The 15,037-nt window shown below is 45.5% G+C and overlaps 1 protein-coding gene across 1 annotated transcript in view; it reads left to right on the plus strand.

Annotated features, from left to right (window-relative positions):
• GSN (gelsolin) overlaps window positions 1–15,037 on the plus strand; it is a 148,822-nt gene that overhangs the window by 73,179 nt on the left and 60,606 nt on the right. The window contains 7 exon segments of the mRNA XM_069241661.1: window positions 5,215–5,334; window positions 5,337–5,368; window positions 6,375–6,536; window positions 6,681–6,830; window positions 8,653–8,742; window positions 13,287–13,419; window positions 14,127–14,215. Of these exon segments, the coding sequence (XP_069097762.1) occupies window positions 5,215–5,334; window positions 5,337–5,368; window positions 6,375–6,536; window positions 6,681–6,830; window positions 8,653–8,742; window positions 13,287–13,419; window positions 14,127–14,215 (776 nt within the window).

Here is a 15,037-nt window from a genome sequence, read left to right on the forward strand (position 1 = left end):
GGGCAGAACTGAGTAAGCTTCGCTCGCAAGTATACAGGGCCCTTGTCTGCCAAAGATCTGTGAATAAGACCGAGAAGCTTGAGCAGGGAACATTTTTCTGAGCAGTAGCCAGTGTTTGAGCTTTTAAGTTGGGGGGCCGAGGGAGAGCCCGGAGGGAGCGTACACACCAGGTGTGCTGCAGTATTTTGGACTATCTGTAGTTTGGAAAGAAGAGTTTTGTTAGCTGCCACTAACAAGCTGTTGCCATAGTAAAGACAGCTCATGATGAGGGCTTTTATCAAAGTTCTCCTAGACTTCAACGGGAGCCATTGAACATTTTTACTTTTTTGAGCAAGAGCATAGTGAAGAAGCAGATAACAAAAGATGGACATAACCTGTTTTTCATTGGAGATGATCATCAACCAAAAAAACGAAGGCTTTTGACTGCCCTCCTAGGATGAGGAGCTGATCTCAATTTGGAAGGCCACCAGTCTTTGGCCAGAAGGGCCCGGCCTTGCCAAACAGCAGAATCTGTCTTGTCTCCATTCAGTTGCAGACAAAAAGAGTCCTCCAAGCTGTTATCTTCCTAAGGCCATCAAGAAATCTGTTTTTAACGTTCTCCGTTTCTTGCCCAAATTCGATAATTTATTGGGTATAGTCTGCACATGTCAAAGCTGCAAGATTTAAAAATCTCAGCAAGGCGGGGTTGTAGGAAAGCTTTCTGGCATGGTTACCCCCACTTTTTGCCTGTTGTTAGTGTGCTTAGACTGTTCTCACTGGGATCCTGCTAACCACGACCCCAGTGATTGTGCTCTTTCCTCTAAATTTGGTTGTCTAGGTACACTTTGCATCCTACAATTGGCATACCGGTGTACCTCTGTAAGACCCTAGTGTATGGTATTTGGGTACCCAATGCATTGGCACACCAGGGGTTCCCCATGGACTGCAGCATGTATTATGCCACCCAGGAGAGCCCATGCAAACTCTGTCTGCAGGCCTGCCATTTACAGCCTGTGTGAAAAGGTGCATGCATCCTTTCACTGCTGGTCAGTACATCGGGTCAGAGTAAGTCACCTATGGTAGCCCCCCCCCCGGGGGGGGGTGGAAGAGTAGTGGCGTGTGCATGTACAGGTACACATACCACTGCAGGAGCAGAGGTGCCCCTACAAACTCCAGTTCCAATTTCCTGGACTTCGTAAGTGCGGGGAAGCCCTTTTAGCTATTTACTGGCCATTAGGTCACTATCTGTGGTCCAACTACATAATGGTAAATCTGAACCTAGGCATGTTTGGTATCAAACATGTCAGAATAATGCCCCAATAATGATGCCAGTGTTGGTGGCATGATTCCTTGCATTCTGGGGGCACCTTAGAGGACCCCCTGTATTGCTCCTAACAGTCTTCCAGGGTTTGTGAGCAGCCCACGGTGCTGCAGCCCCTCAGACAGGATTCTGCCCTCATGGTGCTTGACCAGCTGAAGCTGGGGAAGGCAGAACAAAGGATTTCCTATGGTAGAGGGGGTGCAACCTCCCCTCCCTTGGAAATAGGCATTACAAGGCTTAGGGAGGGGTAGCCTCCCCATGCCACTGGTTTTGATTTGAATGGCACATTTGGACCCTCCTTGCATGATCCTCTTCAGCTCTGCAAATCTCCAACAGTTGCATTTGCTTGTGCTTGTTGGTGGTCCTCCTGACCACCGACCTGTCTGCAATCCATCGACTGTCGAGAGGCCCGCTCCTAGGTGACTTCAGAACTCCTCTGCAGATCCTGGACTCTGTAGCTGGACTTATCCACCGCCATCGACCCGGATCTTCACCCACAGAAGGGTGGGCATTGCCCCCCTGCCCCACCTGGACACTCCTGCATTGACTAGGCTCTGTCCCCTTCTTTTGCAGGTCCTCTTCATCCAGAATCCAATGGTTTGGTTCTACCGGCCTGGTCCTGCTTTTGCAATATTCAATTTACGAGTCACCATGTTAACCTATGGGACAACCAGGTAACTTAACTCTGCTCTCCCTGGTCGCTGGGGGTCCTTCTCTTGACTCTTGGGGCTCCACTCTCTTCCAGCCCTTGGCTAACTACTCCATATCCTCTGGTGAGAGACCCATTGTCGCATTCCACATTTTTAGTATATGGTTTGCCCACCTGCCACCCCATAGGGCCCTTGCTATTTTTGCTATTTCCTAATACTTCTTTTGTGTGTGCTTACCTCCGTAAGGAGGGCGATTACCTATAGTAATCTAGTCTGGTGTTCTGTAATAAAGTACCTTTATTTGTGCAACACTGTGCAGTTCCTTTCATGTGTGATAAGTTACTGTATGACTACTGTGGTACTGCAAGTGCTTCACAGTCCTCCTAGATCAGTCTTGGCTGCTCACCTCAGCTACCACTAAAGAGCCCTGACTACCTAGACACTAACGCTAACTAATAAGGGTTGCCTGGACCCAGTATAAAGTGTAACACCATAGGTGTCCCACCACACACTGGGCCAGCCTCCTACAGGGGTACATAGATGTTAGACAATGGGGTTCAGGGAGGAGCCCTGAGGGACTCCCTTCTCTATGGCCATGGTTTGAGATTTAAAAGGGGGTTTGGCCACCTCAGGGCTACAGGCTTCTGGGGAAACCAGTTTGTCAACTGGTTTTCCTTTCTGCCCCCCTGTGCCAGCCTGTCTGCCAAAAAATGGCACAGCCCTACACACTTGTGACACATTTGCCCTTCAAAGGCGGCTTCCTCTTTGGAGCCTCTCTTTTGGTGCCAACACCCATGTGGCTTCCTGCAGAAGGGAAGTAATGCCTCCCTGGCCAGCAATCCCTCATGGTTTCCCTTCCTGATTCGTTGGCATGTCTTCCCCAGGATGGCAGAAATTTAACTTGTGGAACACTTTGTGTGTGCACAGGACTTTTAAAGGCAGCAAAAAAGCAGCTTGGTAGAAAGCTACACACTCCGAAAAGTTACATTAATTGTGGTTCACATAGAATTTAAATGTCATGAGGTGTTTGATCGCTTGGAATGCCCACTTTGGTTGCACTGTTCAGGAGTTAGCATGGCTGAAGGGGGGTCAGTGTGTAATCCTGCATTGCAATTGGGTGACCAAGCATTTCCACATTAACTATGGGAGTTTTGCATTTTTTTTTCTGTCCAAACATGTAAACTCCCTGTCCTGCAGGTATGTGTTGCACCCTTTCTTAGGACTCAGTAGGCCTGCCAGAGGGGGTGACTTACACAGGTGTACAGGGGAAGTGGACGCTATGCCATTGCCTTTAGTGGCAGTCAGGCTTGCAGGCACAGCTTCTCTACCAGTCAGCAGTGGCGGACTGGGATACTTTTTTCTTTGTTTTTTTCCCCCCCCTGCTTTGGGAACCACCAGGGTGGCACAGCCACACTCAGTACTGCAATCCCTGGGGTGCCCCTCTTATATAAATAGTACCATATGCTGGGGACTTACAGGTAAGCTAGTCATTTCCAATTGGGAACAGCCAATTCAACATACACTTTTTAGGATTGGGACACTGGCTTCCGTGCACTCTAAGCTGAAAAACCCGCATATCAGTCCATAAACGTAGTAATGACCACACAAAAAGAAGCATTTCCTTATACGGACCCCTTGTGGAGGGAGCAAAAGGGGATGCGTCCCTTGGACCAAGCAGGGGCCACTGTGCCCCTCTTATGATGGTTGAAGGGTTTTGCTTTTGATATATTGGAGTTTTTTTAGGCCTCTACAAACTGGACCAAGTAGAACCTCCCAGCACTGGACTCCGAGCGCTAATGGTGAGCAGTCAAAAGCTTCTCAGGGATTAAGTATAGTGACCCAGACCTCAGCAAACACATTAATTGTGTAAGTTAGTCAAACCTAGTGCTTGCCTTTCAAGAAGAAAAGTTCTTTAATGCGTACCACAACTAAATACTACACATAGGAAGATGTGCACTAAGCAATTGATTGTCCTAGTGCTGGAGTAAGTCAGCTTTTGCGTTGTAGTCCAGCCAGTTCCCTCCCCGGGTCTGGTTCTACAGTGATGTAGCCCTGGGTGCAGCTTACCCCATACTCTCGTGTTAACACATTTTTTTTAATTTTTATTTTTTTTTATTTTTTTATACTCTTTTTACCGAACAAAGTTTAGTCCATGGACAGGCTGGTGCGTTTCTGGCAGCCTCAGGGATCCTCAGATTCTGCGGGCCTGCAGGGAGAAGAGAATCCAAATTATGAGATCATGACTAGAGCGATTTTCTTTGACCCATTAAATGTCTGATTCATGCTTTGTGTAGATGTGATACCCCTGAAGTTCTAGATCTTTTGTAATTGTAAAGTGAGCCCAGTTTGAATCTGCTTCGAGCCGCTCTCCTTGCATCATCGCCTGTAAATTTTGTTTTGGTGAAACCACCCATGACCGCTGATATGCAGACAGCAGCATCTTTCTGCTAGGTTGTTCTAGGTCTTGCCCGTCGCCTAGCCTAGCCTTCCTTCCCACTTAACCGAATAGGCCAGAGGTATGCATCGTGTCAGTTCAACAGTGCCAGACAACTGCAGAACTCCTACCAGACGCGCCAGCTCATGCCACATGCACAGGCGACTCTTCTGTGTTAGTGGAGCAGTACACTTCCTGAGTCACAGATGTCCTGTAGCAGTCTCTGCTCCTTGCTCCTCGCAGAACGGTGCAGACTACTGCCTGCTCTGCACGCATCATGGTGCTTCCAACTCGTGGTCTTACCTCTTCTCATCTCTTGAAGCCATAATAGGGGTGTTAGGTGGCTTCTCTGAGAGCTGAAATGTCATTCACTGGAATCACAGCTTTCAGGCTACCCTTGGACATTAATCCTTCTGAAGTTGATATAGTAAATCAGTGGCTGAACTAACGAACTCCTATAATTCAATTATTCGCAGGTCACTCAATTTGTGGTGTGTATGTGTGTTTATATATATATGTGTGTGTGTATGTATGTGTATATATATATATATATATATATATATATATATATATATATATATATATTATAGGTTTTTCAGTGTTGTTGTCTGGAAGGACAGCATTCCCTTCAAATAGAAGTTAATAAGAATGCTATGAGCAGTCTAGAGAGCTCTTTGGTATTTTGTCTGGCCCTGAAAATATTTGGAGTATCTTACATTTGTGCTGATAGCTGCCCTGGAAGGTGGTGGAGTTTGGGGATGTTTCCTGAGTTTTGGTTGATATTTTTCTTAAGCTGCTGAACCATGTGCCACTCTTCTTTGTCCCTGAAGGCAACGAGTGCTCGCAGGATGAGAGCGGAGCAGCTGCCATCTTCACTGTGCAGATGGACGACCACCTTGGAGGATCACCGCGCCAGAACCGGGAAGTGCAGGGGTACGAGTCCTCTGCGTTTCTGGTTACTTCAAGTCTGGCATCAAGTACAAGGTGTGTAAGGGTATGGTCTTGGACATGGCGGTAGAGGCAAGGCCGCTGATCTCTTTGGGGGATTGCATGGCTGGATAAGTGCGCGTGTAGGGTGATCTAGGGGACCATCCATCTTTAGTGGTTTTACGCCAGCTCTTGATGAAGAATGAATAGAGGAGTCTTCAATGTTGAGCTGTTCGTCTGGGGAAATCTGCATTGTTACAACCATCTAAAAAGGCATTTTTATACAAGATTCGGTTTTATGTTAAGTAGAAAAATAGCCCTGGAGTATAGACATGAATTAATGTAAGTGCCTGTGGTATTGAAGGTGAGATCACAGACCCGTGATCCCCGAATGATCTCACTGAAACGTCCAACCCTTAACCGCACCCTGTTTGCTGCCTAGGGAATACAGTTTGGATGACAAAAGACCTTCACTTTATCCCCTGTTTACATTGCTTTTCTGAGACCATGTATAGAAGTGTAGTGTTTGGGGGAGGGGGTTCAAAGGCAAGCCAGGGGTAGCATTTGCCCCCCCCCCCTCCCCACCTGAAGGAGCTGTATGTCCACAACAAAGGCTGACTGCAGACACTAATGGTGAAGAAAGAGCTCTTACAATCCTTTGTATTAAGCCTACGCCTCTGACAGTCTAACACAAGAATCCTAACACAGGCCCAGATACCATGCAGTGCGTTACACAGCGACATCTGCTCCATATTTGATAAACTTTGCATGAATGTGTTGATAATTCTCAATTAAGACAATTTATGAACGACTGAAGTTTGTGCTGCAGAACTCCCAAAACAGTATTACCATGTTGGAGTGCGATTCCGCTAAACCCCGTAGCGAAACAAAATTGACCAAACTTCAACAATGCACGGTGGCCTTCTCCTCTGAACATATAACAATACAATATTGTAAAACAAAAACTGTGCATAACTCATTTTGGAGAGCAACTCTGCAGCTCCGGGTCTAATATCTGTTTATTCCGTTAATAAATTTTATTCTGTTTCTATTACCTTTTTAGGCTGGTGGTGTGGCATCAGGGTTCAAGCATGTGGTTACCAACGAGGTGAACGTCCAGAGGCTGCTCCAAATCAAGGGTCGTCGGTTGGCGCGAGCCATTGAAGTCCCCGTCAGCTGGGAGAGTTTCAACACCGGAGACTGCTTCATCCTGGACCTGGGTGAAGTAGGTTTGCCAGCTGGAAATGGATCTTTTCTTGTGTATTTTGAAACTTAAAATCCCCACCTTCTTGCAATGTCTTTATCCTCACCCCTAGAAGAGGACTCTATGATTGCATCAGTATTTCTTGTGTTTCTCTCTGTATTTCAGGAAATTTTCCAGTGGTGTGGCTCCCAGTCCAACAGATTTGAACGTCTGAAGGCTACAAATATTTCTAAGGGCATCCGTGACAATGAAAGGAGTGGCCGTGCGAAGGTCTATGTGGTTGAAGATGGCATGGAAAGAGAGAAAATGCTAGAGGTAGACTTGACTTGCGTGTGTTTTTTTTTTTTTTTTTTCTCTTGAGCTACTTGTCTGATATTGACCATGTTATTTATCGGTTATGTACGGCTATCATGGAGAGCCTCTCATTTATTTCAGTTTCTGAAAGTCATAACTCCTTGCTATTACATCACAACAGTTGATAACAAAACAGGGTACCCACTGTTGTGATGTCATAAAGCCTTCCAGGCCAGTTGACGGGGGCTCTCCTGAGGCCTGTCAGCCCAGCTCTGGTTTTCTGCTTTGACTGAAGGCAAAAAACACAGCTGAAGGAGGGGAAACAAAGGCAGAGATGGAAGTGGGTTTTTGTTAAGGATAGCAGGTAATCTATTAATTTTCACCTTTGCGTGAGGGTGAGGGCATGTTGTGTATAAGTCTTTGGTGAGACCTGAAGTAATTGAAGTGGGATTCCCCCATTTTCACAACAAATGAAAAGATTGTTAGATAAAAAAAAAAAAAGAATTTTGACATGAAACTAACTTTGTATGTATCTCCTTTTTACGCTATTTATTTTGCCGAACAACACTGCGGTGAGGGGGAATGAAGCGGGTGTTCTCTCCCTTGTGTCTTTTATAGTGATTTTAAACAAAATAACGGGGTTTAGAAAATGAGGCAGAGTAGAGAATGGTCTGTGGTGGGTGTTAAAGAAAACTACCTCACGAATTGGATGAGTCTGAAAGGACTATGCGTTCATTAAAGTACGGGATGGCTGGAAGAGTGGATCCGAAAAGAAAAAAATACAAAAAGTAAAGGCTTTGTCATTAAAATACAATTTGGATCGTGTCAAATGACAATGGCTCTATACAAGTCGTTGACAGTTTCTTTAATACTGTTGGATATGCAAATAGTTCAAAATTGGTGTCCTGTCTTAAACGCCGGACCACTCACTTGCCGTCATTGCATCCAATATCGGGTGTGTTTTCTGATCTAAAGACGAGAAGTTTCATTAATTCGCACCAATATTAGCAACTATTGTGGCATTAATTAATTTGCCAAAGGGAGATTTTGTTGTGCAAAAATATAAACTGTATTTACAGGAACAAAATATCTAATATTGCACATTATCACACCCCGATAAAATGGATTATTAAGTTTACACAAACATTTAATTCTGCACTCATGTACATGATCAAACACACAAAGTGTAGGTGCCTGCACCAATAACACATGAGAAACCATCAATTATTGGGGTGATTTTCGGCTTAACCTGGAAATATTTTTCATTTTTTGGCCTGTTCATAACTGAGCCTTCATCAAGCCAACCGTACTTAATTGCAACAATGGTCTTGCAAGATCAAAATCCCCGGTTAGTGAAATGTATACAGTTGCTGTACAGGAAAGACCTTTCTTGTTCACAAATGATGAAATAAGAGTCAATAAGTCTGTTTTCTGTGGAAGATCCATCTGTATTTATTGCAACCATTCCATATTGAGGTTCAGCAAATGAAGCCGCCCTATCTATGCTGATAAAATGGCCCCAAGTAAATTTTTTCCATACACGTGTATGTAGCCTGTAGTTCAGTTTCAAATCCCTAAAAGAGGACATAGCTTCTCATGATTCCAAGGACCATCAAATTAGTCTGTCTGACTGGGTAATGGTTACCCTGGCTGTTTACGGTTCTATTGATGGACAAGGATGTCAGTGACTGCTTGTACAAACATAAGTTATTTTTAGTGATTGTTACCCAACAAGAGTCCATTCAGCTATGCAATCTGGAACATTTAGGAAAATCTTGTTTTTATTACGTAAATTTACCTTTTGTATGTTTGTGTGGGGAAATGATTTTATTGTTTTTCACAGGTTCTTGGAGTCAAGCCAGCGCTGCCTGAAGGTGCTCCCGATGACCTCAAGGCTGATATCTCTAACAGGAAGCTGGCGAAACTCTACAAGGTAAAAGAAGTCTTTTGGAATCTGTTTATTTATTTTGTTAAATGTTGTTTATTTTTTTTAACCAAGTTGTGTCTCCAGAACTAGCCTGTGATAATGTCACAGGGCTTACATTTGTGCCAACCTGGGTGGACAAAGTCCTCTGGCGTTTGTTGCTTTCACCCTGAAGATGTGTTTTTTTTATACTAGTTTTTGAATTGACCAGAAGGCATGTTCTTCTGGAGAAACCACTATTCTCCTGTGTTTCAGACTGTAGCTATTTGTACCTATTGCATGTTGGCAGCCTCCCAGTCCCCTCTTGTCTAGTATTGCACGGCTCATGCTGCAGAAATTTCCTTTTAATCTGCTCAACTGTTCCTGCATCTCAGTTTGGGCTAAAATAAAGGTATGATAAGAAAATATATCTTTAGCCGTAGTATACGTTTTTGAACCCCACAGTACATTTTCACCTTGACATAAGAGGAATGGTATTCCAATTTTCTTAAGATTTGGGGGAATGGAGAAGCAGGCACGTGATTGACTTTTGTTGGAGCACAACTGATCTCATTTAGTCATGTTGAGCAGACCAGACACAAACTCATTAAGTGGGAACCTGACCAGAGGAAGCATTTAAAAACAATGATTCACCTTGCTTAGTAACTCAGCAGGAAAGCTAACTGTGCTGAACAACCCCCACTTCTAGAAGGTCAGATGCCCAATGATATTGCTGAGCTTTTAATATGCACAGATGTTAACGTCTTGTAAGTTATGTTAAGAACAGATCTTTTTTTTAAACATATCTAAATACTTCGGTCCTAACTGGAAGCGGTGTTACAGGAGAGGGTATGAAAAGTCTGGGGTGTATTCTTTTCGCCTAGTATGTACATTTTAGGGGTATTTGTTGTCCACATATTTCCTTAGCTGGGTCATAAACTTATGGTAAGCTTCTTAAAGGATTTGATGCACTGAATAGAGTTTAAATGGGGAGTAACAGTCATAAAAAATGTACATTTCAGATATATTATGATTGAATATTTACTATGGACAAAAAGTGCTGGTGACCCCAAGATTGAGAAACTGGTCTCTGGGATAAAATTGGATATTTCACGCATCAAAAACTTTTCATTCATCACTTTCCAAGTTATATTATGTAACTCCGGCTTCTTGACTGGATAGTAGGGGCCTGGTTGGGGATCCAGAAGAAATTGGCAATTCAGATCTCACTTGACCTTTTCAAGTGTCTTAGATGCTCATTTATTATTCTGCAAACACAGAAATGAGATGGGAGAAATGCAATAAATTTAAATACCAGCAATTGCTCTGTGTAACATTCCAACCCATCGTTCCTTTGGTCCCACCCATATGCAAATCATTCTTGACCCTACTGCAGCCTTAGGAAAAGTCCACTTCGACCTGCCAGACCCTGAACCTGCAACCCAAGACCGGGGTGGCATTTTTCTGAACATAACTTTGGTATTCCTTCAATGATGGTAAAACTATCTTGTGTAAAACAAGGTTTTAGGCTGGATGCACCCCAGATCTACAAAACTCCAAACGAGAATACCACAAAAGAGAAGGGCTTGCGTCTAGATCCCACCAAACACAGCCACATTGCACTCAAGGAGTCCCTCTTCAAGCATCACCAGCTGATCCGCACCGCTAAAAGGACCCACTTCAAAAACCGCTTAGACAACAACGCCCACAACAGTAAAGAACTCTTCGGCATCGTCAAAGAACTCTCATACCCCAGGACCTGCTCCAGCGATTTCTTTTTTTTTTTTTTTTTCCTTCTCCCATGCAAGAGTTCTGCAACTCCCTCGCCACACATTTCCGCTGCAAGATAGAAGAAATCCACAACAGCTTCAACCCCAATCAGACCACAGACACCCTCCTACCCGACACCCCGACCAACACCAACCTTCTTCACACTTGGACCCCTGTCAACATAGACATCGCACACACCATGGCCTCCATCCACTCCGGATCGCCAGCAGACCCATGCCCCACCACATTTTCAACAAGGCGAGCAAAATCATCGCCCCCCAGATCTGCGACACCATCAACAGCTCCTTCGAGTCGGCCACCTTCCCAGAAATCTGGAAACGCGCAGAAGTCAACGCACTATTGAAGAAGCCCAAGGCAGACCCTGAAGAACTACCGGCCGATCTCACTCCTCCCCTTCCTGGCCAAGGTCATTGAAAAAGTCGTCCACGCCCAACTCTCCCGTTTCCTAGAAGACAACAAGGCGCTCAACACCTCTCAACCCGGTTTCAGAAAAAAATCGCAGCACCGAGACCGCACTCATCGCTGCCACTGACGACATAAGGACCATGCTTGACAAAGGCGAAACCGCACCACTCATCCTGCTGGACCTCTCTGCAGCCTTTGACACAGTATGTCATCACACCCTACGTACACGGCTCTACAACACCGGAATCCGCGACAAGGCACTCAACTGTATCACTTCACTTCTCACCGGCAGAGCCCAGAGAGTCCCCCTTCTTCCATTCCTGTCAGAGGCCTCCAGGATAATCTGTGGCGTTTCCCCCACCCCAGGCATCCTCCCTCAGCCCAACACTCTTTAATGTCTACTTGGCCCCACTCGCCAACATCGCACGGACACTCCAAATCAACATACTATCTAACGCAGACGACACCCAGCTGAGCCTCTCCCCTACAAAAGGCCCTACAACCGCGAAAAACAACCTCCACAACGGACTTTAAGCCATCTCCAGCTGGATGGAATCAAGCCGCCTCAAGCGTAACACCGATAAAACGGAGGTCCTCCTCTTCGGCCCCAACCACTCAGCATGGAACGACTCCTGGTGGCCCAACTCTGTAGATACCGCACCCTCGCCCACCACCCAAACATGCAACCTGGCTTCATCATGGACTCCACTCTCAGCATGACTCAGCAGGTCAACACAATCTCCTCCTCCTGTTAAACCATTCTCCGCATGCTCCAAAAGATCTCCAAGTGGATCCCTGTCGAAACCAGAAGCAGTCACCCACGCCCTGGTCAGCAGCAGATTGGAGTACGGCAACGCCCTATATGCAGGAATAACAGGCAAGCTGCAATCAAAGCTACAACGAATCCAGAACGCATCCGCCCGCCTCATCCTCGACATCCCACGCCACAACCACACCTCCCCCCCCCCCCCCCCCCCCCACCTCAGACCTGCACTGGCTACCCATACCGAAGAGGATCACCTTCAAGCTCATGGCCCACACACACAAAGCTCTCTACAACACCGGTCCAGCCTACCTCAACGACATTCACCTTTCATGCTCCCACGCCATCTTTGCTCCACCAGCCTCGCTCTCGCCTCCATCCGCCGCACCACCGCCGGCGGAAGATCCTTTTTACACCTCGCCGCCAAGACCTGGAACTCGTTACCGCTCCAGTTACGCCAGACCCAGGACCTCCTGACGTTCAGGAAATGCCTCAAAACATGGCTCCTCGACCAGTAGCATCCCTCCCTCTCCCCAGTGTCTTGAGACCCTAACGGGTGAGTAGTGCGCTTTATAAGTATACTGATTGATTGATTCCTGTATATCAAAAGAACTTTGCTGGTTCGAAATGCAGTGCAAGATTTTCACTACTAGGTACAGAGGTTTAAGTCCATACTAATGATTGTTTCATGTAAAACCATGAAATGAGTTGTGGCCTTGGCCCTCCTCCAAATAGGTATTGTTTCTGCTCTTCCCCTGAATGAAGCCACCAACCCAAACTGGCATATACATAAAACCTTGTATTTTGCCTCAATGCCAAGGAGTACAAATACTGGGTCTGAAGAGTAGTCCTTTCTCTCTCATGTGAGGGCACCTACACTCCTTTTTTTTTTTTTTTTTTTTTTTTTATTTAAAAAGAAGCCATTTTCAGACTCTTTTTGTGACTCATCTTCAGGAAGCGTGTTAGTGATTCGATCTAGTGATCGAAGTTAGTAAACCTTGACACCCCAAAACCTCCGAAGGCTTCTGAATCCAGTGTCCAGCATGAGTACCCAAAGCTGCTGGTTCCATACTTGTACTTTCATGTTTGGAGACACCACAGTTTTAATTTATGGCACATTCAATTTCACGAAACGGTGACAAAATAACCGAAGCTCTGTGATCAGGACACTGAGATCTGTGGTACAGTTCCGGCAGCTTGCCAGCCTTCAGTTCTCGAAGAACCCAGAATATGATTTTGTTGGAGACCTGCCTTCCTCCATGATTCACCATCATTTCTAGAATGATGGAGGGTCATTGTTGGTGCGCAGTCCGTTATAGTCTGCACGGGTCCTAAATGGAAGCCTTAGACCACTGATAAAAATTTAAATCCACACCGCTGATTCTGAAAGATTACAACCTGAGCTTCAGGATTGGACTTCCAAATAAGGCGAAATGGCAACATGTCAGTGTGCTATACAACCGTGAAAACTTTCTATGTGCAAATATTTACAATTGCCCATTTTGAATGACTTGTATGGATGCTATAACGTGTAGCTCCAAGCTATTATAACTCCCTCGGTCATTCTTTATCCATTAATTTTATCTATTTGAACGTGTTCTCTTCCTCACTCAAGGTCTCCAATGGCACTGGGGCTATTGTAGTGTCTCTGGTCGCAGACGAGAACCCATTCACACAGGCTGCCCTGATCTCTGACGACTGCTTCATCCTGGACCACGGGTCGGATGGAAAGATCTTTGTCTGGAAAGGTAAGAGACTGAGATTTGTGGGCTCTCGGAAGGAAGGCCATGTTTTACAGTTGCTACCTGAGTAATTCACATAGTGCTTCTTGCAAATACCAGTGTCCAGAGAATTACCTGGTTGTATTCAAGTTAATGGAGGCACAATGGAGCTAGCCTGACAGAAGTCACATGTTTTAACAGGTTTGGTGCGCCATCAGAACCTCAGTACTCCAACCATCAGGCAATGTTTTATGTGCACTTTAATTCAGTAGAATTGACTAAGTTGGAAACATTAATTGTACACACCAAGATGTCCCCTTGAAGCCGATAGTAGTCTACTATCCCGACACTTCTATTCTGTTAGTGCTGATCTGGGACCAGAGAAAAACACAAGCTATTATGTATTGCAGAGCGATTAGTAGGCTACTTAATGCACCTACCTCATATTAGTGGTGTGAAAGGATGAACACTGGCCCGGCAGGCCTCTATATGCTAATGATCTACCTGCTAGTGAATGGATTGTCAGAAGTATGGGAAATGCCTGGTTTTAAATATTCATCAATTGGCCCTTCCAGAATTCATTCCAGGAGCAGGGAATGTGTTCACTCATGAAGTTACTGTGGACATAGTGTGCTCTTGTGAATTCTAACACCAAGAACTGTGCTGAAACCCCCAATCTCTCTGTAACCCCGCCTCTTAGCACTATAATTTACTTTTTCTGGTATTTATTGCAGGCAAGAATGCCAACTTGGAAGAGAGGAAGGCTGCCTTGAAGACTGCAACAGAGTTCATTTCTAAGATGGGCTACCCAAAACATACCCAGGTAATCCGAACATGTCCTGTGACTTGCAAAATCTCACATTTGTCTATTAGCGAATCTCAAAAGCTAAAGAGCAGGCTGGTTTTAAGATGTGCTGGCTGAGGGATCATCCAGTTGTGTGGGTGGGAATTGATTGAGGCTTCATCAGTTTTTGTGGGTGGGTATTGGTTGAGGGTTCATCATGAGGCTATGTTTGTGGGTATTGGTTGAGGGTTCATAAGGTTGTGTGGGTTTTGTTTGAGGATTGACCTGGTTGTGTGGGTGGGTGGGTGTTGGTTGAGGGTTCATCAGGTTGGTTTCTGGGGGAGTATGGGTTGAGGATTCTTCAGGTTGGGTATTGGTTGAGGGTGTGTATTGGTTGAGGGTTCATCTGGTTGTGTGGGTGGGCATTGGTTGAGGGTTCATCAGGGTGTATGTGGGTAATGGTTCAGGGTTCATCAGGGTGGGTGGGTATGGGTTGAGGGTGGAGTATGGGGTTGAGGACTGGTATGGGTTGGGGGCTCATCAAAGGTTGGTTGGGTGGGTATTGATTGAGGAACAATCTGGTTGTGTTGGTTTTAGTTGAGGGCTCATCAGGTTATGTGGGTGGGTATTGGTTGAGGGCGCAACAGCAGGTTGGATTACACTGCCTTAGTTGAATGCTTATTGGGGTTGACCCAAATTTTGATGCCTGACCGTAGTTCAGAAAGATGAATCTCTTCTGTAGTGATCTTTAGAACTGTCGGATTAGGCTCATCTGAAGCAAACCGCTAGAGAGCCCTGACACAACTGTAGCAGTCCCCACTCTATTTCCAGGATCTATGGAACAGCCATTTCCACCACAGG

This window comes from Pleurodeles waltl, chromosome 6 (assembly GCF_031143425.1).
Source record: "Pleurodeles waltl isolate 20211129_DDA chromosome 6, aPleWal1.hap1.20221129, whole genome shotgun sequence".
In the NCBI taxonomy this organism is placed as follows: domain Eukaryota; kingdom Metazoa; phylum Chordata; class Amphibia; order Caudata; family Salamandridae; genus Pleurodeles; species Pleurodeles waltl.